Raw genomic sequence first — 23,322 nt, forward strand, 5'->3', positions numbered from 1 at the left:
TTAAGGTTGATAAGCAAAGCCATACATTATTATTAATGTAATTGTATTTTTTTTTTGTTTAACAATAAAAGTGTTATAACTATAGTAAAATATTTCCTTTTTGATTTTCAATTAAATGTAAATGATAATAATTAAATTGTATTGTAAAAATTATAAAATGATTTTATTATGATTGTTATTGTAATTTTAAATATTGTTATACTATTATTAATATTATTATTGCAGGCAAATTTTATGGTTTCCAAAAAAAAAAAAGTGAATGTGACCTGAGGCAACTGAAGTGGAGAGATTTTTTTTACTCCAAAAAAAGGATATATATATATATAGGGTGTTTCTCATCTTAATGCTACAATTTACTTTCATTTTTATCCAACATACTAAGTCATATTCTTTCAACAGAAATCTATAAACAACTATCTGTAAACACCAAAGTTTAAAACATGAGGCCTGCAAAAATTTAAACTAATTTAATTTAAAAAATTTATAAATTAATTAATTAAAAGTTTATAAATGACCATTAAATTTAAAGTGAGTTACCAAAGCTTTTTTTCTCTTTTTTTTTTTTTTTTTGGTCCTTAACCCATTAATTCATGACCTAATTTCCACTATAATCACTACAACGTACTGTTACATGACCTGTAAGGAGCCAGTAATACCACAACCATAAATCATTACAAATTTCACAAGCACAAAGTCTGAAGAAGAAGAAACATATCACACCAGTGTTTTGTTGATTTTCTGTATTTTTATTGTCGTAACTGTTAAGGGCATTTATAATCCGTATCATACCAACAGGAGAAAAACTGCGTACATCTAAGTGACCTTTTAAATACATTTACAGCAGCTGAGGGAATAAGGGAAAGGGTGGGTAAGGCTCAGAGGGGCCGAGAAAACACAGAAGCCTACGAATGACAGCTGTTCTAGAGGAAAAGGGGCAGGGGAGAACCACAAATGACAAGAAAAAAATATACTGGAGCACTGTGTTCAAACAGATGCAAGCGGAGTGAGCATCCTTCTTAATGTTTTGATTTCTCTTTCTTTTTCCACTTCTTACGAAAGAAACTAAGCATCCAAGCAGGAATCAGCAAACAAACACAGGGCCTAACACACCGACAAAGTCCCAAGGAGCTGCTCCCTACATTTAAGAATCAAATGAGGGCCGCAGCACCACCAATCCGTTCCTATCTCGACTCTAAAAAATGGCGGTAACGGTTCACACCTCAAGACTTTGAACAAATTTGAGCAGACCTTCCATGATTCATGTATACCTGGAGCCCTTGAATATCTTTGCGCAACCGTAACATCATCGTTTTGTGTAAATTGAAGCACGAATCTGTTTAAACTGTGTACCGACAAAGATCCACGGAAGCAACGGTTTCTTAACGACAACGAAGGCATAGGTGCGCTCACCCGAAATAATGTACAAGCTAAACATCTACAAAACATGATGTGTTCATTTTATTCAATGTTTCAGCAAATAACTTACTAAAATTCCTTGAAATAGAAAATAGCCTCTTTTGTGTACTAGAATACATGCTCGTCATACTATCTAGTTTCATTTTTTCAAATGCAATTGTACAGGTATAAGTTATCGAAGGAGTAATCGTTTCTTTTTTTTCGATTGAGCATTAGATGTTGAGACGAAGAGCTGGAATTTTTTATAAATATATTCCCTTATTATATATATGGTGTTTGATCGTACGTGACTCGCAGTTGAGATGCTGAAGAGTCCATGCACTGAATGGGCAAAATAACACGTGCAGCATGAGATCGTCGCGCCACATTCCTGTATATAAAAATTCCGATCGACCAACTTTTACGCAACACACCTGACGCTGACCCTAAACCAGCTTTTGAGGCCACTGTCTGTACGCAACCATAAAAAGTCACATGTAACATGGGTAATAAAAAGCACTGGTACCTCTCTAGCTACGTCGTTATTCATTAAAATGAACAAAAATAAAATCAAATGAAACAGGTACAATTTTTTCCATATCCGATAGTCACGACAGGGTTCTGCGAGATTGTTGGTTGAAGAAGAGGAAAGTGTGAATATGAGAAGTGAATCTGTAGTGTTCCATAAATAGCAGAGGGAGGAAAGGTGAACTGTGACACCACTGAAGGGGACTACTGTAGACGTTTTGGGGGATTCACAAGCCTTGTTTGGCTAGGGCGGCGGTCACATCATCAGCCAGCGTGGCCAGCTGTGGTGACTCCAGCATGTTGATGCTTCCGGATGAAGACATGTGGCTGTGCCGGTGAGGGGAGGTGCCGCCTGACAGCCGGAGAGTCTCGATCACAATCTCCGCCCCGTGATCCACGCGTGCTTTAGCCACGTCACGGAACATCAGCTTATGGCTTTCGATCTTAGCAAGCAGGAAACAGGAAGTCGGTAACGGTCACTTAACATGGCTTCCTGTATGATGTGGGATGGGTAAGAACTCACCTGGACATGTCCTCCTCCAGGCGTATGGTGGGCGTTTTCCAGGGAGCCCACCTTTGCATGGGCTTTTTCTCTGAAGTCCAGCTTCACACTCTCAATGCGCACATTACCTCCGCCTGAGACACAGACAGAGTCAAAAAAAGAGTCATTTAATCAATTTCTCATTTCTCTCCTGGACAAACAACTTGACTTTTTTATCAAGGTAAAGATGTCTTTTTGGAAAAATCTTTATAAAACATACAGTTAACATAGAAAAAGACTGTGAACTAATATTGCAATTTAAAGTAACTGTTTTCTATCTTAATATATGTTCAAATGTAATCAATTCCTGTGATGGCAAAACTGAATTATTAGTAGTTATTAATCCAGTCTTCAGTGTCACATGATCCTTAAGAAATCATTCTTATATTATGATTTGATGCTCAAGAAACATTTCTTATTATCAATGTAACAAACTTTGATAACTTTAAGATCTGTTGCTTAATTTTTTTATTATTATTTGAATAGCAAATAACATTTAAAATATAAATGTTTAATCCTTTTTATAAATGTAAAATGCATCAATATAATGGTTTTAATCAATTAATCGCATCCTTCATTTCTTTACTGACTCCAAAAATTTTGAACAGCAGTGTATATTTGTCAAAATCCATATAAAACATGAAAGTACATCAAATCTGTACAGTGTGTTCTTTGAAATACGATTAAAAAATCATTTAAATCATAATTTATACATTTGCATTTGAAATGGCATAATCATTCGAAAGGGGTTTGGCAGTGACTTAAAAAAATGTAACCACCAGATGGCACTGTTGTATCAACCAATAATCTAGCTCGGGTTTTCCATGCTTTAAAAGCAACCTGCATGACACTGCAAATTTCCAATCTGCAGTTAAAATTTCTAGATCTCCTTGGCATGCTCACCTGGCCTGTGGCGAATGTTGTCCAGGGATCCACACTTGGAGGTCACATGACTAAGATCAATCTTCTTAGACTGAATTTGAATCTGTGAGAAACACCATAAGTTAAAAACAAAATATAAGACATAGACTGGATATTAAACTCAAGGAGCTGCCCAGTTCTTATTCACATACGATTCTGCAATGTAAAAATTTTTTATAATAATAATTAAAATAAAAAAAAACTACAACAAAGGAGGAAAACACACAGCTTTGACTAAAAAGTACAGAGCAATAATTGATGAGTTAAACAGTTAAGTCACTCGGGAACTACTCCACAGCTAAACACATAAAAATGGTTAGCTGAGCTGCAAATACAGCAGAACTAATCCATATGCTGAAGATGCCACAACATTAAGAAAACCAACAGCTGCAATGAACCGCACAAACACAGCATCAGATCACTGAATCAAATTACTGACTTTAGGCTTATTAGAAATTCATGACAAAGAATCAGTGGGTAGATTCTGGTCCATCTGAGAAAAAACAAAACAAAGCCAAATTTCTAATTATTTCAGAATATTAAATAACTGTTCTTACTCAGGACCTTGATGAATATAGAATATTTAATTTCTGTCGCATACAAGTGATCTAGGCAACTTAACCTAAACTAAACAGACAGCATAAGTACTGTTTTCTGGAAACCAAAACCATGACCTTGGTGTTGCTAGCGTCCTGCTCTACACAATGTGCTCATTATAGCGTAGTTAAAATAGTCACTCACAGTGAGGGAAAGAAAAAGTTCATCTGATTCAGGTACAGACATGACTAAGCACTCACCAGCTCCGACAATTAGAAAACACCGGTAAAGACAATTCTGTTGGCAATATGCACAATCAGAAACAACAGAGAGACCACGACTCGTCCTAAAACCTATTCAGCTGACTACACAACATCACAGCCCTTTGGGATTTTTAGGCATAATTATACTATGCCTTTGTCATCGTGAGGCAGCATTGTATTTATCCTTTGCAGCGAAAGCAATCCCATAAATGCACTGGAACATGCTAAGTAGAGAAATAAAATGAGAGAAATGTCAATTATTAATATTAATCAATGTCAAAAATGATTACTAAAATAATTCAATCTAATTCAAAATTGAGTGAGACTGAAGACTGGAGAAATGGCTGCTAACTATTCAGCTTTTCCATCACAGGAAAAAATTATATTTTAAAATATATTTAAATAGAGTTATTTTAAATTGTAATAACACTTCACAATATTTCCTTTTTACTGCATTCTGATTAAATTAATGCAGCCTTACTTCTTTCAAAATATTAAACTCAATAAAATGTTAAACTGTAGTGTACGTAACAGACATACAGTTATTAGGTTCCATTCCATTTTTTGGAACAAAACCCCAAAAATATGTACAATACAGAAGACCTTGAAACCTAAAGAAAATAAGAGTGAGAAGCAACAAAGGTTGCTGCGGCTACTCCATGAGCAAAATGGTAAATATATCAATTAAATGTATAAATTAACAATCTATTTCTCAAACAGAGATATTTTGAAAAGAAGGGTTGATGATGTGTTGCCTTATTTTGATATGACCTCCATACAGCTGACACAGAAGTGTTGATAGGTCAACATCAAACACCTGCAAATATAAACATATGGCGTGTATATATTTTCAGATGATGAAAAACAAGAAGGGACTGTGTGTGTGCATTAAAAAGAGTTTGCATCTATATTATGTTTGATTTTGCCATGGTAGGCATTTTGTCCTATCTGTAGCATTGAGCATCCAGTGTAGAAGAAAATGTGTCCGGAATTTGGAAATCTATGGAGGACTCTGCGGTCCAGAAAATAAGCAAAGGGTCAAAAACCATGGAAGTCAACTGGATTTGGAAAAGAAGGAGAGATAGATATAGGGAGAGGGGGAGCAGTACATACATTGCCTCAATGGGGCGAATGCTTCAGATTATCCTTTGATCAGCACCTTGACTTTACGTGGCTGAAGTCCAGCTTAAAATTTGAATCTAGAAAAATACAAAGATATGTAGCTCTTTTATGAAGATGGAAACAACCACATACAGACAGCTGCTAGCCATGCATTGGTGACACAGATCAGTATTAGGAGGTGAGACGACAACCTATAACATGATCCCTGTGTCGATGTGCTCACAGCACCTGCAGCCGAAAATCAGCCAGGCAAAATTCAGTCTATAAAAGTGCAGGACTGACAAAGCAACAAAGTTGAGCAGAGGTCAAGTTATGCAAATGTACAGCAACACAATGCAGTGACTACCAAACCACAGTGGAAAGAAACGTCGGAGATGCAGAGATGTTGTGATTTAATCACTGTCAGTGTCAGCATGAACACCCCTTAAGGGTTAAACTGCCGCTGTACTCGTTGTTGAAATTCTTTCCAACAGTTAGACCCCCATATGCCGCATCAACACAAATAAGAAAAGCTTTCACTTATTTCATGCTAATTAATGCTGAAAGTTTTTCCATTTAGTGGAAGCATCACTCTGAAGGGCTGAGATGAACACAGATGTAACTCCAGATAAACATAACTAATTTAGTTAACTGTAGCATGTAAAACTCTCACCCGTCCGAATACCTACAAATGTCAGCTTGACTTCTTAGGGTCCTGATTAGCAACATTTTCAAGAATCCCCAAGAGATCGAACTATTAAATATGGATTTTTCTCACTAACTGGTGAAAAAAAAGTATAATAACTTTTCATTTACATTTAAACATAGTGTGTTTACAAAAAAAAATAGCAAGATATAACCACATTTACATAACATTATACCATAATATGTAAATTACTGCCCAAAACAAATCAAATGTATATATATATAATAAAAAAAATCAATCTTATAATATTCATATCATTTTTTATAATCATAACACATAATTAAGTTAATATGTAATATAACATTACATATTACAAATAAATTTTTTATGAATCAGTTCAGTCTATAAAGGCTAACTGTACTGCAGTCCATCAGACAACAACATCTGACACATCACCTGATGCAAAATCCATTTATCCATTTAGCTTTGTTCAACAGTGCACTCACTACCAAGCTGTTGTAGTAGCATGCTTTTAACTGGCCTCAGCTCTTTTCAAAGACGGTGTTAATTTATTAGGGAATAGGGATTTGGACCAGGGCTGGTTCAGAAAGCAGGTCAGAGTGAACAACTGTAGTCAATCTTACTGAAATCTCTTGAACACACACATCAGTCTACTGGGAGACTGCAAACCTGAATGAGGCGCACATAATATTGATGCAGGATGGCTGAACAAAGCACAGATGATGACCCTTCAGGGAGAGAGACAGCTGCACTGGAGCCAGAGCGACCGTCTGTGTTTGGTCTCCAGAGATACACGGGTCATGAAGTGCATTGGAAAGTTGGAAGTGAAATATATGCGTAATTTTTTAAAGGTTTTAGAATATTAATCTAATGAATGGTTCTGAAATTATTAAACATGCACATGCTTTGAGTTTTCAGACAGTCCCCGTTCGCTTCAGTGGTCCTCAGTAGACATCATGTCATTAAGGCACAGACAGGTACAGCACTCTTACCCAGTCTCACCCTTGGGCGAACACGGACTGGCAGTGGCCACCACATGCCCGGTCACTCAACCCTGAGAGATTGTGGCTCATGTCATTGTCTCTTAGACCTGTTCCATGAGTGACCATGCTGGGGAGACACCCGCTGTCATCCAGGGTGAGGGAAATTTCGGCCCAGACCATGGCAGAGATTATACAATACTCCGCTCCTCAGGGTGTCCTGAGTGCCCTGAAATTAACTCCAAAGCCATTTTCACTAGATCATTCATCACAGTCTACAGGACTCAGGAGGACCAGACAAACTACTGACAAACTTAAAAAGTGATGATGATTAAATGATTTCCTTCCAGTATTTTTAGTCATTGCTGACAAGGGGTGTCAGGGGATGTCTGGCAAAAGAGCACAAGTCTTTAATAAAGCCATATGGGAGAAACAGGAGAAAAAATACTCCTAACATGACAAAGACAGATCCAACAAACTGAGGAAAGGCAGGTCTTTTTATACAAAATCAAACTTTTGACTAATAAGATAATAAATGAACACAGGTGGAAACTAATAATTAATCAAGCAACAAAGGAAAACTAGGACAAGGCAAGGAGAACAGAAACACAGACCATACAGGTGCATCAAAAAAAAAACCTGAATATAATGGAAAAGGTCTTTATGTTTTGTAATTTAAGTCTAAATTATATTATAGATTCATTGCACACAAACTGAAATATTTCAAGTCCATGATGCTTTGATAGCAGCCTTCAGCTCTTCAATATTGGTTGTCAGTTAAGTTTGTCAGTTAAGTCCATTTATAATGTAAAATAGATTTAACAGTTATGTTTTCTTAATACAGTGTATAAGAGTAAAAAGTTAATTTTATTCTAAATTAATTCTAAAGGCCAAATTAATATTACAAATTCCTATTTAAAACATTTCTAAAAACATTTAGTAATATGTAAAAATCTCCACAGTTTTCCCCAATACAATCATTTCGTGATAGGAACAATTCAGCCCTGTCCGACATTTTTCCTTAAAATCTTACACACTGTCTCTAACTCAACAAACAAACAAATTCCTCCAATGTCACTTAAAGTCCTTCCTCATAGTTTCTCACTGCAGCGTCCCACCCCAGTAACCTCACAATCTCCCACTCCTCTGGCTGATGAAATCCTTTTCTCTGCACCACTGCACTCTGCCACAAGCCAGACATAAACATGTCACTCCAACACGCAGCCTACACCCCGGTCATTACTGCAAGCTTGCATGAGATGCCCTAAAAACACAAGGGGTGTTTACATCATGCGCCTGTCCCCATCGTCCCAGCTGAACTCTGTTCAACCCAGAAAACAAACCACCCTGGTGCACATCTGTATATGCATTTATGTGTGCATAATTTTGAAGTTTCCACAATCCCAAAATGCAATCCAGCTGTAATAGGCCAAGTCTATCAAGTATTTCCCAAAGGGAAGCAAAATACTAAACACTGTCACACAAATATCACATTACTTATTTTTCAGAACTTAGACAAAACTTAATGCCATTTGATAGTATTAAAATGTATATAATTACATTAGTCTAATTTTCTTACCAAAGCTGGATTTATTTGATCAAAAATATTATATTTTCTTTATATTTACTATATATCATCACTATAACTTTAATGCACATTCAAAATAAGACTGTCAATTTAACAATGAATAACTTAAAAAAATGTGTTTAAAAAATATGTACTGTAAATAAATTAAATCTACATGCCATATAATCTTTTGTATTTTTTATTTACTCACAGCACTTATATTCATTTATAAGAAATAATAGCTGATGACAGGTAACATGAGTGATGAAATGTAATGTAATGTCATCATTTTGATTTTAAAAAAATCAATAAAGAGAAAATCAAATGAAATATTTTATGTAAAGAATGTTCTATCAGAATATTGCTAGTCTAGATAGGGGACAGAATCGACCCTGAAGGAGCAGAACAACAGCAAGAAAGCCAGATTGGGAGGGGAAAGGAGAGTGGATAGTTAGCATTTGGACTTGCCTGGCCCCCTTTGGGCTGGTACTTGATGTTGTCAATAGAACCGATCTTGGATTTGACGTTCTTGAGGTCAGGCAGTGGCTGGTTAATGATGCGCAGCTGTTTGGGTGTAGTCGCTGGGGATTTTGGAGGTGTTCGGATGATGGCCACTCTCTTTTCCTGGGACAGCAGGCTGAGAGATTTGGGGGTGCCTGGAGTGTGGGGGGTGCCTGGAGTACGGCAGGAGTAGCTGGGAGGGGTTCCAGGGGTGATGGCTGTGGACCCGGGTGTGCGGGGTGTGGAGGTTCCACTGCGGGCCGAGCGGGACCGAGCAGTCTCTACACCTTCAGTGGAAACAACCACAACACTGCATTAGATACTGAGACTTGTTTTCAGAAAGTTTTATTTTTCAATATTTATTGATATGCCATACAATTTTTTAAAGATATTATTTATTTATTCAACAAGGATCCACAAAACTGATCTAAATTGACAGTAAAGACATTTATTAAATTACCAAACAAAAACTAAAAATCGACAACTTTCAAACATCCCCACAAAAATATTAATCAGCACAACTGTTTTCATTATAAGAAATGTTTGTTTTCATAATAAGAAATGTTTGTTTAGCACCAAATCAGCATATAGGAATGATTTCTCAAGGATCATGTGATATTTGAAAATACATTCAAATACAAAATAGTTAAACTTTAAATGATAATAATATTTCCCAATAATACTGTTTTTATTGTATTTTGAATCAAATACATGTGGACCCGCTGAGAATAAGAGGCTTCTTTCAAAAACTCAAATTTTTCCATCTTTTTTTCCATTATACATTGCTTTGCATAAAAATTTTTTAAAAACTTAACACAATGTTGCTTCTTAAGGAAGTCTATATTGGTTTAAATATTTTTAGATCGTTTTACCAGAAAACAAGCGCACAGCATTTTGTTTTGTTTTTTCCTCCAGACTTTTGGTCCCCCCTGTAGATGATGATGTGTACCAAAATTTTGATGGACTTGAAATGGCACAAACACACAGTGAACAGTGTTTATACTCACATGCATAATGAAAAAGGTAAGTATAGACAAAAAAGTGTGTGGAGGAGGGGATCCTTATGTATAACAGTGCCTATGAAAATGATTCAGCCTTTTTAAATTAGTAACATGAGTGGAACATTGTGGTTCGAATGCTGTAACTAAATGTGCATTGGAGATGAATAACTTAGGGACTGATCCTCTATACCTGTCATACTATGAGACCTGCCTGTCCTGTGCTCTGCTTTGACTTCAGTACGGAATGCTACAGGAGGAGGGGAAGAGAGGGGGTGAGTATATATAGTGAGTATGAGTTAAAGAAAGTCCGTAGATAGATACGGAGGAAGAGATTGAACATATGTCCAAAAAGCTTTAAAGAAACACTTCAGATTCTACAAGCACCTAAAAAAAAGTTTAGATTAGTGCTTCTTCTATTATTAATTTGACAGTGCATACTGTTTTTTTGCGAAAGAATATGCAAACAAAAACCACGCAATATAGATAAAATGACAGTAGTAAAAAATAGTATAGATAAAATGATAGTAGTATAAAATAGTATAATCAAATAATCAGTGATAATGTCTAATCGTTGTATTATTACATTATGGTTGTACTTGTATTGTTTATATTGAATATACAAAATGCATATTACTTATCTGCTGGTTATTTTTAATTTCATAAGCCATGTTACTTCAGTATTGTGTTATTGTGTTATATGTCAGGATGTCCATTAAAAACCTTGTTAAGTAAAAAAGAGTAATAGTTTCTTTGTCATATTTATTTTTCACAAACAAAATCAAATCAAACGTTGTTTCAAGAAGGGAAAAAAAAATCACTATTTCATTTATTTCTTTCAATCTATAGAGATAGAATCAATAAAGAGAATGCCTCTTACATGTGGGCCTGCGCGGTGCAGTGGACCCAGAGCTGGTAATGGAAGTGGAGCTCTCCTCTTGATCAGCCATGTGTGGGCGGCGAGTTAGTATGGATGCTGGCCGTGGAAGGGACGACCTTTTCTCTGGGCTCCGAGAACCACCATCCTGAAGACAAAGTCATTAATCCTTTATTAGAATCATTGTGAACTTAATGGGGTAGTTCACCCCCAAATTAAAATGTACTCTCCCTCATGTCATTATTTGGAATTTAGCATTTTATCTTCCAATTAACAAAATGTTATGGAAAACACCTCTCTATAATTCATAATACTTGTAGATTTGCAACAACATAAGGTGAGAAAATCATTCATTTTCAATATTAGGTTAACAATTTAGGATGGCTTCCTCTTTGAAAAGTTCTAGATTAGTTAGTAATGTTCAGAAGCAAATAGTTTTCCAAAACATCTTGCTCCCTGCTTACCTTTACAGCATATGAATTTAGCGATACATGTGGGCCCGCTGAGGAAGGGCGGGGCCCATAAAGATCTGCCTCCACCAACGGGCTCCTTTTATTGAAGGAGCTGGCCGAGTTCGGCCGGGCTGGCAGCAAAGCCTCTGCCCAAATTTTAGAAGTGGGGATCTTTGTTAGTGTTGTGGGATTGGAGGTCTATGATGAGAGGAACATGGACAGATGAGCTATTCATGCACAGTGAAAATGAAACCAAAAACATGAGAAGAAAATGGTATGAAAATCAGCATGACAGCATGTTTAACCAAACGAAATGAGCAACATCTGACCACACATTTGGGGATACAAGTGCATATACCAGAATGCATAACCACTCAGGAATTAAAAATAAACAGGCACAAAAAGAAGTAAACGTCTATTTTCGTTAATGTTGAATTAGTACATGGACCATTAAACTGCTTGAGGGGGTACTATGTCGCAATTTTAGTTTAAAGGAAATGAGTCAAAAAGGTCATGCAAACTTGTAAAACAAACACAAAACAGATATGAGATGGGATACAAAGAGTGGAAATGAGGGAGGCATCTGAGGTGCAAAGAGGCTATACTGTATGTATAAAAAGTATGGCGTAACTAATGACAAAAAGAACAAGAGGGCAGAGTGTAGTTGTCAATGTAATTCGATGTGTATGATGTTCTGAAGTTGATTTTTTTTTTTTTAATACACCAAAATTTCCTTTCATTATTAATAATTGGTGTTATTTCTGAGTACTTGAGCTGATCTCTAGTATATAGACTGCACTATCTGTTGACAAACCATTTTAATTGGGATCATCATATTTGTATACGATTGAAATCGGATATGATGCTTACAGATGCTCTGTCTCTGGAGTGCCTGGCCACACTGAAGGGCAGTCGACCATCTGCAGACACTGCAAAGATAAAGAGTAAAAGAGAGGCTGAGGATGATAAAAAGAAGAAATAAATACTGTGACCATGACCACTGAGTTATATGCTCTCCAATGAAAATAAAACAAACTGAACATTACACACAAGCAAATAAACAGCAAATGCAAACTTGTATACAAAAGCAGTGTGCTTGACGTATAGTCAGATTTTTCTTTTAAAAAGCCTTTTTATACTTATTTTACACTTATTTTGTAAAACTAAAGTGTGGAATGTGACAGCTATGATTCGTCGAACAGATAGTCCTGCCTCAAACAGGAGTTATGTTGAGTTCATGTTGTGGAGTGAGCTGGTCAGATTTTCCAACTAACAAAATAAAATGTTCTGAAAGCGCTACAGAACCACAGTGTTTAACTTTTCAAGCAAATTAACATACAAATTCCTTACTTGTAGTTGTCCCTGAATATTAAGGATTCACTTGTGTTTTCAAGATTTAACCACCATACGGATATTTTTTTAAATGCCAAAGCCAAGGCTATTTAGGATCAAAAATGAAACTGACCATTACCCACAGCTAAAAAAAAATTAGCTGCTGGAAAGCTCTCCTCTGAAACTACATGGAACAGAATAACAGACAATTTGAAAATTAACTGTATTACATAAGAGGCTTTTCAGTAAAGTCTAATTGGGGCATTGCAGCAATGTATCAGATGTCCAACACAAATTCAAGCACAGTTCCCAGAAATCTAACAGTGGAACTTCATTATGGCACAGTGAGTTCCTTTCCTCCAGATTTGTCTTAACTGAGCACCCAGAGCTCACTCAAACCACCAGTTGCCTGGCAACCAGTGCAATTGGTCCCTGAATGTTGTACACAACAGAATTGAAATGTTACAAATGTAGAGGAAATGGTGATTACTCTATGATCCACCTCATAAATTGTCTAACACATTTAAGTCAAAAGGATATCCTTTAAAATTAACCCACAGACAAACACACAAAGTGATTGGATGCACCACATTTTCACAATATTCAATAAGCAGTGCCACTTTGAAAAGAAAATTAAGTGTGAATAAGCACGGAAACTGTGAAAACACATGCAGACAACAGAAAGAAAGGTCAAGCTATAAGAAAATGAAAACATTATAAGCAAAACAATTGAATAAAACACCAGTGAGCCTCATTACTAACACCGCATGAACATACAACTTGCGTAACTTATACAATTTGCTATGTAAAATACATCAAAAGAAAAACAAATCAAATAGACAAGCATCACTTTTAAAACAACATGCCAATTCCCATGTTTGCCAGCCACATTGCAATAAGCTTGTGACAGAGATCACCTGTGGGTTTCCGCTTAACACACGCGTGATGTTGGGTAGGTCTAGGGTGCCTTACGGTAGCCTTTAAAACACTCTTCCGGGAAGGAGAGCATGTCTGAATATCAGATTTTTTTGTGAGCTCAGCCTTCTTAATCACAGCTACAAGAGGGAGACACAGAATCAAGGACAGGCACAACAGCAGTACAACTCAGGACGATAGATACAGGCAAATAATGTTTCACTAAAACACTAAATTAACAAAGACATAAAGAAAAAATCAAATGTGGTTACATTTAATTGAAATTCAGAAAAATCTAACTACAGTAAAATTCCATGTACTTGATAGGTATATTTCAATCTGATATTCTGTTGTCTCAAAAAATAATACAAAGATTTAGATTTTATACATGACATCTAAGCAAAGTGGAAATAAGCATTAAGATTTAAACATTCAATTTGTTAAAAGATGTGAAGGGAAAATGTCAAAATGAAAAACAAACAGAATATACAAACAAATCAAAACAGAATACACAATTCACTTCCAGCAACAAAAACCTTTTTTCTTCTTCATCTCATCTTTCTGGATGGGTAGAGGCTCTTTGCGAACAGGTTTGCGTTCAGGGGTGGTGATTCGTCCTTTGGTCCTGGTGCCTTTACCCCTCTGTTTCACTGGTTTCTCCGTGGGTGGTTTCTTGACAGGGCTCATCACTCTGGGTAGAGGTTCAATTTTCTCTGTGGCCATGCTCTTATCATCATCTACAGAGTACATGAGGTGAAACAGGCAAACTACTCTTATACCAGGCTATAAACATGCGTTTACTTGAAATCCAACATGGCCCTCACAGAAACTCAAAATTATGTACTGCTGTATACTGGCAAGCCAACTATTATACAACTGTTACCGAAAAATATAGGAAACGAGTTAATTTCAAGACCATTCTTAAAGGTTTTGTCATTTGCAGAGCAAATTTCATGCAAAACAGATATTAAAATCACACCTTGAGTATCCACCCAGGAGCTGTCTAAGATGGAATCATCAATGGTGGTTTCATCTTTGTAGTCATCATAGCTTTGGGTTGGGGCCTCACTCTCTGGTACTTCTACCTCCTTAACTGGACATACAGGAGGCTCAATGGGCTCTGGAACATCTATGGCTTCCTCCAAACTGGGGGCCTCCATCTCAACTTCCTGTGCCATTTCCACAGACTCCTCCTCCTCTTCTTCCTCTTGGAGGAGCTGTGGATGTTCCTCCTCAGGGGGAGCTGAGAAGCGTACACTGTGTCCAGAGACTTCGCTCTCATCAATGGTCTGCACTACTGTAATAAAGTCATCTTCCACTGTTACTACTGACTCAATTGCAGCTCTAGGCTCAACAGTTTCTTCTGCAGCTTTTGCCCCTTCCAAGATTTCCTCAACTTCCACTTGTTCTTTCTCAACAACTTTTTCCTCCTCTTTTTCAACCACAACCTCATCTGGTTCAGCTGTATCCACCACTGGCTTCTCTTCCACATTAAGAGCTGGTTTAGGTTCTGGCATGACCTCATCAGGCTCCTCAGCAAGCTCCACCTCTTCTTCTACTTCTTGAGTTACTGTGGTGTCAATAGGAGCCTCGTCTGTCTTGGAAGAAGCTGGCTCAAGCTTCTCCTCAGCAACTTTCTCTTTGAGGGGCTGTACTGAATCTTTCTGCTTTACTTCCTGCTCAGAAGGTCTCTCCTCTCTAAAATATTTCTCAAAAGACCCAACAGGAGATAATCTATTAGGATCTGTTTTAAGCGATTCTTTCTCACGTGGTGATCTAGGTTTTTCAGTGTCACTAACAAGCATTTTTTCCTCATCTGTAGCACTTTCTACAGAAGATGCTGGGGATGGTCTGATGGGCCGAGCAATTCTGTCCTTTGCAGCTCCAGTGAGCTGGTACGCATCCTCTGCATCTATCTCTTCATAAGCTTCCTGATGCACAAGGTCTGGTTTATTCTTCACTTTCTCCCTGAGTTCCTGGAGCTCCCGTTCCTCCTCTACACTCAAAGGTCGGTCCTCCATCTCCAATTTGCGAATTTGCCTCTCATAGTCAGCTATTTCAGCTTCGGTTTCAGCTGCAAGTGTGAAACCTGTATCAAAATCTGGCTTTGCTTCCTCCAGAGTTACCATCACCTTCGGCGTGATAAAGGTTTCAGCTTGTTTGTCTAACTGTCCTTTCTCATTATCAGGTAAAGTTGGACTCTTAGTTTCTTCCAAATATTCAGTCTTCAAAATATCAGACTCCTCTTGCTCAGTCTCTGCATGAGGTTTCTCAGAAGGTTTACTTTCAATTTCAAAGGATTCTTCATACTTAGGCTTTTCTTCTTCTAGTTTTCCCTGTGGTGTAACAACCTCTGTTGGTTTCAGATCTTCAGTTGAGGGACACTCCTGTTGTCCAAATGCAATAAGACCAGTTTCCTTCTCCTCTGATATCACAGTGTTAAAGATTTGAGAAGATGAGTCCATTGGACTGTGCACATCCGCAGGCGATGGCATGGGACCAGAGTATTCACTAAAGACACAATATCCTTGCTCCTCCAACTGCATTTCTCTCTTTGTAGCCATCTGGCACTGGTCACCTTTGAACAAATGTGATAAAGAATCACTTACTAGAGAAGACATGTCCATTGGGACAGACTTTCTTCTCATAATCTCTGGGTCAGTGTTGTCAGATGTCAACCTTGATCTAGTACCTGCCAAGTCCAACATTTCAGGCAAGTCTGGGGCCATGACGGTGCCATTCTTATAACAGCTCTTAGCTTGGACAGGGGATTCTGGAGACTCTGACTGTGGACTTGTCTTTACATCAGTGGCTGTTTCCTGGGGAGGTGAAGATGATGGAGTTGTGGTAGAGGCAGTTGTCTCCAGGATCAGTGGTGGAAACTGTGGGAGCTTCTCTAGTGAGGGAGTGGTAACAGGAAGGTAATCGGCAGATTCGTCAAGGCTCCCACTAGTATGAGACATGATGTCAGTGGCTAACGGAGAGAAGTTTCTTGGATGTCCTTGGGCATCACCATGATCCATTGCCCCAATGGTGATATTTAAAGAGTAACTCCTTTGATCTAGTGCCAGTTTTCCAGGAGACAATCTGCAGTCATCTCTCCTGTCTACAGGTAAAGCAGTGTGTAGTGTGTCTGGGCCACTTTTCGGAAGATCTGGTTGGACTTCCAAAGAGTGCGTTTGGGCCAAGGTGCTGTAACTGATTTCAGGAAGTGGTAGGTCACCAACAGAGTCGTTCTGTTCTTCTGATTTAGCACTCAGCTCATAATACCCTTCTCCTTGAGACCCGGAGGCATCTGTCTTAATTGTAGTGGTCTCAAAATAAGCAGACATCCCAGATTTGTCCTTCATGTCACCAGTTGTTATTTCCATTTGTTTGTCTTCAATTTGCTCTGGTTTGACCTCATGGATATTGCTGGAGTCACACGTTTCGGTTGAAGGCTGTTTCACAGCACCACTTTGTACATCAGGCTTTTCAGTTGGAGCCTCGCAAGGTTCTTTGGCATGACCCTGGTCACTTGGAGGCACTCCAAAATCCTCCATGGGGCATGTTCCAGCAAAGGGGCTTTCTGGCATATCTGTGTCTCTGGCAATGCTCTGGTAAGATGGGAGTTCATCATCTAGATGCATTGCAGATTCAGTGAAGTCCATGCCAATGGGATCAGTCCTTTCACTGCCTGGTCGCTCTGCTTCCATCTTCACAGCTGAAAGCAAATCTCAAGTAGTCTGCACTGTATAGTATTATTAATAATTCAAAGTACAACATGTTTGCCAGGCCAACCACCACACAGACAGGCAAAGCTCTTGGTCAAATGAACGTCCACTTTCAAATATGCAATTCAGCAGCCGATGAGACACACATACCAATTCAGTGATGGAGTGATGGCATGGATATGACATGACCAGCATGCAGACCCAGAACATTTAATGTTGAGTGGATGAGGTCCAGAAAATGAGGATGAACTATCCAAGGAAGTGGTCCAAACACGATACTGACGTCATTACACCAGCAGCAAAATGGAATAGCTGATTTAAAAACTTCTGCCAAATACATATTCAGAGATTATGGAAAATGCACAGTGATTTTCATATAACCAAATATTATACATACACAAGTGGCTATAATTGTCTTATATTGCCACTGAAATAATACAGTGTTTTTAATTGTTCTGCAAAAAATCAAAATAAATAAATAAATAAATTGTTCTGCATTTTGCATAATAAAAGGAATTTAAAAAAAAAACTTATGCAAACCATGTGAAATGACAACGCTTTGAAAAAAAAAATGAAAATGAAACACAATTTAAATTAAATCAACAAGCTTAGCTTTTCAAAAGCTTTTGAAAATGAAGCATAACACAATATCACAAAAACAGAGGATTCTCATAGAATCCCACAGGTGTTTTGTTGGAACATGCAGAAAAAATCACAAACTGGCAATGTAGCTGGCAAATCAAAATTAACTGAGCAAAGGATAACAATATATGGAAGCAGTTGACCTGGCAGCAGTAGCATCAACAGAGGAACAAGCAGTAAAGTTCAGAAAAAGCTTAATCAGATAGCTAGCAGATTGCAGCTGCTCTGGGAAAAGCTTTAAGTAGAAAGACATTGACAGACACACAGCTCTGGCCACAGAAGCTGGTCACCATCAAGCCTGTGTTGCCTTGCAGCATCAGCAGATAGAGGAGATATTTGAGCCATCCACCCACATTCCCTCAGAAAGCTTTCACATTGCTTTTTTTTTTTTTTTTTTTTTTTTTTTGTGATGGGAGAACATGCAGGTTGTGAGAAGGATGGACACACCTTCTGCAGGGCTTTCTTGCCCCCCTGCCTCCTCAGCTCTCCCATTAGTGGACTCGTCAGCAGCAGTAGCTGCCTGTGTGTGAACCTCAGCCTGCAGGCCGGGCAGAGCCTGGGCCTCGCCTATGACCTCTGCCCGCTCTAGGAGCTCAGATGGGGGTTCCTGCTCAGGCTCCTCCCCACTCCACTGCTCTTCCTCCTCCTCCTCTTCCTCTAGAGCTGCTGCTGTTGCTGCGGCTTCTGAAGGCTCCTCCTCTTCCTCCTCCGCAGCTGAGAGACTCTCTATGGTCTCCTCTTCTTCATAGAGAGGGAGACAAGTGGAAACATCAAGACTATAGACAACACAGACTTGGGTTATTTGGGAATAAAAAGGTGGGACACTTTCAGCTCTATCAGTTATGAGGACATATCTAATGCAGTTTATGACTTTCGTAAAATGTATATGTGGAGTTTTCTCTGACCTTGAGTATATGAAGTAGTGAAAGATAGAGGTGAATAAGGAAGATTTTCATGCACATCAAACAAGATTCTTGTTAAAGCATTTAAGCTGTTCTTTCGCAATATATCTACTTTATCAACTAATGAAAATCTTGAAATTGCTAAAAATTGTTTTAGATTTTTTTTTTTATAAACAGAGGTAACTGATTATTTTCTCACAATTACAAAGAACTTTTTTTAATAATGTATTTGACTAAATCAGTTTTAATCACTCTGCTTGTCTGTTTTACTCTGTGACGTGCATCAGTTGTTTTCACTTTGGCTTTGTTTGGAATAATTTTCGTTAGCAATATGAGCAATATGAAACAAAATACTGGCCATATTGTGGCTAAAATGAAACTTGTTTTCAGAACTGCTAACTACATCCATTACAATCATGCTGATATTCAACAAAAAACAATCTTGCTTCTGTGATAGTGCTTAAATCAGTTTTTCAGACAATATGCAATTGCGGTTGGTTCCCCTATAGGCTGAAAAAGAAAAACTTGAAAAACTTGAAAGAACCAGATTATACAATTCCAAATATGTACCCCATTAGTAATGCTTATTTCAAAAGTTTATGACAAAAAGTCTACATAAGGTCCTTCATTTGTTCAATTTTGTTCTTGAACATGAAAATATGACTTGCACACAGTGCTGTGTGCAACTGCATTCTCTCTGTTAACTGGGACTGAACAAAACGAACAGCGACATAATAATGCCGGTCAAGGAGTTATTGAGATGTCAGTATGAATGTGAAAACGGGGATGCAGAATTCTTGCTCAGAACAAAGCTTATGATGTAGTTCATTCTCAGAGAGAGAAAGAGGGAGACAGAGAGAAGGAGAGATAAGGAACAGTAACAGTCTCTGCTGGGAGCCAGGCTAGATAAGGAGACGCAGACCACACCAGGTCATATCTCAGCAGGATGCTGCAGTGGAACGAGGGATGAGAATAGAGAGTGTATGAGGGAGATAAAAAAGGAAGAGGAGGACTAATTGGCAGCAAACTCAATGTCAAAAGTTTTAAGAGATTTAATGATTCTAATTCCATTTAATGATCCGGTTAATGTTTTATTTTAGTACTTTTAAGGAAGCAACACAACCTACTTTTAAAACTAAAAGTATCAAATAAAAAATGTGTAATATAAATCTGAATAGAAATACAAAAAACTAATGAAAATGACCAAATGATGTAACAAAACTTTTAAATGAATAAAATTAATAAGCTTATTCAAAATATGATTAAATAACACAATAGTATATCAATAATACTAAAACACTGCTTTAACTACATGTTGTCATATTAGTCAGTAATCTCACAAGCAATTACCATACATAACTCATCAACAGATTTCAATTTATTTGGAATTGGATGTAAATGGGAGTTTTTTACTGATTCATTATTGTCTGCTGATTCTCATCAAATTCAGTTTAGATTGCAAGCTGATAGCTTTGCCAAAAAGAAGCAATAAAGAAAATTAATTGGTTCTACTATTTTCTAAGTTCTTGATCACCAACCCTAGTTAAATTGGAAACGCAACCCACAATGAAGAAGTCGTTTTGGTGCTGAAAGTGATTAAGTATTTCTTCACTGATGCAGTAAGGTCAGAGATGCTTCTGTTTGTGTGTGTGTGTGGGGGGGGGGGTGCACCATGTAAAGAGCTGAAAGTCTTCCTGTGATCTACAGCATGTGTACATCAGCAGGTTGGAGAAATGTAAGAGGCCTGTTGAGACCCATGAGTACATTTCGGGCCTGATGGGGGACAATCAAAAATACAAATGGACAGACAGGCTAACATACGGGCGGACAGATGCGTAGACAAGAAGACGGCAAACAGGCAAAGGAAAAAATGTGCACAGCATGCACAAATGTCCTGCTGATGCTGCAAGTCATTTGGATTTCATTTTCAGAGTCAGTGATTTTCCTCTTTTCCTTCATAGCAGCGGGAATTTTGCCTAAAAACACAAACCCTCATGTCTTTTTACTGCACGGCACAAAAGTTGCGCAAAATCAAAATGACTTGCAATGAACAAGCTACAAAAACAGATACCACCCCCACAAGACACGCTTCGGTCAGAGTGGGCACGACACAACGGAGACAAAAGACAAGAAGAGGCGTACCAGAGAGAGAGCGAGAGTGAGAGATAGAGAGGTGTTGATGCTGAGCTACAGAAAGAAGTGGAAGGAAAGAAAGAGAAAAATAAGGAGGAGGGGAGGAGAGAATGGCAGAGAGGAACCATGCGAGGTTCACCTTCGATCTGTCTAAACGCGGCGGCCTGCCCTGGGGGGCGAGAGCCAGAGCGCGTCCACTCTGGGCTGAATAAAGGGTGCTCATAGTATTCCTCGTCAGAGTGGTAGGGGTCATCCTCAGGCACAGACACTGAGATGGAGGGGGCGAGGAACTTGCACCTCTCGCGAGAATTTTGGAAGCGGCGGAGAGGACCTGCTTCCTCCTCATCCCCTACATCTACAAATAGACACAAGGAAAAGAACTGCAGGGAAATCTGGACAAAGAGACAGAGACAAAGAGACAGAGAGGGAAAAGGAAGGAAGCTAGAAAGGGTGGAGCAAGTAAGGGAGGAAAAAAGGAACAAGTGAAAGAGTGAAAGTAAAAAAGGAGGTGAAGAAGAATATGCTAAAATTGAGAAGGGAAGGGAGGAGATATAGAGAGAGAGCCAGAGAGAGAGAGAGAGAGAGAGAGATAATAAGGAGCTTCAAAAAGAGTCAACAAAATAAAACAAGATAGGAGTATGTGTACGAAAAAAGACACAGACACACACAACACAAACACAGTGTCGAGAAACATAGTGTGACTGTAGCGGTGCTATGCCATAACCAGAGTCTGAACATCCCGAATGGCTTTGTAGAGGTTTGTCTGAAGTGAGAAAGATCTAAAGCAGATGAAACTGCATCAATATTAAGTTTCTGCTTAAAGTCAACATGAATTTCACTTTTGTCATGTGAAATATTTGAGTGAAACATTATATAACTAGCAAAATAATAATAGGGATGCACGAAAAGTACAATTATGTCTGATAAGTGAGTGCCAGTAATTCAATATTTTTTTCTCCTAGCCCATAACTGATAATTGTCCGATAGAAATAAAAAGACACTCAAGAAATAAACAGCATTCATTTAACATACTTCTGTTAAATAAATTGAATGTTGTTCATTGCCATATTAGTTTCACAGGCTATTTTATAACCGATTCAGGTAAGATTCAACATTCACTAAATTCAAGTGTAACACTCTATTTTAAGGTGTTCTTGTTATACATATTTCATGAACTTACTATTATAATAGCAACAATAAATTATTCATAATTACATGCAACTAATCCTAATCTAATCCTAACCATATAGTAAGTACATGTAGTTCATTAATATTACTCAGAACATCAATGTATAACAGCACTGTAACAATGACACCTTAAAATAAAGTGTGTATATAATTTTAACTTTAAATTAGCATAGCGGACAGCAAAGTTAAAATGACTCAACGTAAAAACAGGTGGAAATGTGCATATAATGAAATAGTCAACATATACATACATAGCCACACTTTACAAAAAAATAAAAAATAAAACAGTATATCAGGTAAAAATTTTAATTCTGATTAAAAAGATTTTGGCCAAGATGACACATCACATCAGCCACAAAAGTTTTGCACAATAATACCAGGAACATCTATTAAATGGATTACATTTGGATTTCATGTTGACTTTAAGTATGCGCTTAATGACTGCATTTGGCTTAGCTTCTCCTGAAGGATTTTAGTGATTGTGTCAATGACATTCATGTTTTGTTTAGTATCTTCAGAAAGTGACCTGAGCATGGCATTGACCTACCACAGGCAGCACAGACAGACACAGTCAAAATGACGAACGAGCACAAGCCCACGACATCAACAGCATCTACGACACAACATGCAAACTAAAGACAAGGACGCACAGAGGAACTGAGAAAGGTTTGGAGCAATCAACAGATCTGGTTTTGGAGAGAGGATGAGCAGACAACCTGAATGCCACACAGTTTCAGCAACAGCTTGGAAACATGAGCTGCAGGTGAGACAGCACAGCATTCAGTTCAAGGTTCGAGGCTTTCATGCAGAGTGGAGTTAAGATCCATGGTTGGACGGGATATAAGGAGAGGTTGAGTTTGATTGGTTAAGAGAACTGGAAAGGGGTTAGATCACTTTGGCGTGAGTTTTTGATCAAGAGAAGCTCCCGGAGTTAGCAATGATGAAGATGAGGCCATGTTTAAGAGCTGGAGATGCTGGATGAGGAAGAGGAGGTCGACTTGAATGATGTCAACAAAGGAGGCAAAGTTGATCCTGCAAACACAACTCCATCAAACTTTGGAGCGGCCCCACAAATCAGCGGAGCGTAGGCATCTGTAGGGCACCGTGACAAGGGTGAAATCAGCCTGGAAGTGGTGGGAATAGCAGGTGTCCCCAAATAGAACACCTTC

General features: G+C 38.1%; 1 protein-coding gene across 11 annotated transcripts in view; it reads right to left on the reverse strand.

The window, feature by feature from the left end:
- Positions 1-725: 725 nt before the first annotated feature.
- LOC113108378 (microtubule-associated protein 2-like) overlaps positions 726-23,322 on the reverse strand; it is a 93,854-nt gene continuing 71,257 nt past the window's right edge. For 3 of the 11 annotated variants that reach the window (XM_026271463.1, XM_026271460.1, XM_026271468.1), the window contains 13 exons: positions 21,105-21,320; positions 18,378-18,671; positions 14,555-17,278; positions 14,112-14,312; positions 13,578-13,715; positions 12,199-12,257; positions 11,341-11,526; positions 10,880-11,024; positions 10,193-10,249; positions 8,969-9,288; positions 3,368-3,449; positions 2,447-2,559; positions 726-2,366 (listed from right to left, as the gene is read on the reverse strand). In XM_026271463.1, coding sequence (XP_026127248.1) covers positions 2,151-2,366; positions 2,447-2,559; positions 3,368-3,449; positions 8,969-9,288; positions 10,193-10,249; positions 10,880-11,024; positions 11,341-11,526; positions 12,199-12,257; positions 13,578-13,715; positions 14,112-14,312; positions 14,555-17,278; positions 18,378-18,671; positions 21,105-21,320 — 4,751 coding nt within the window. In that variant the 3' untranslated portion in view covers positions 726-2,150. The remainder of the gene's footprint in view (positions 2,367-2,446; positions 2,560-3,367; positions 3,450-8,968; positions 9,289-10,192; positions 10,250-10,879; positions 11,025-11,340; positions 11,527-12,198; positions 12,258-13,577; positions 13,716-14,111; positions 14,313-14,554; positions 17,279-18,377; positions 18,672-21,104; positions 21,321-23,322) is intronic. The other 8 variants (XM_026271469.1, XM_026271465.1, XM_026271466.1 and 5 more) reach the window with 6 other exon arrangements.

Source organism: Carassius auratus, chromosome 9 (assembly GCF_003368295.1).
Source record: "Carassius auratus strain Wakin chromosome 9, ASM336829v1, whole genome shotgun sequence".
Taxonomy (NCBI): Eukaryota; Metazoa; Chordata; class Actinopteri; order Cypriniformes; family Cyprinidae; genus Carassius; species Carassius auratus.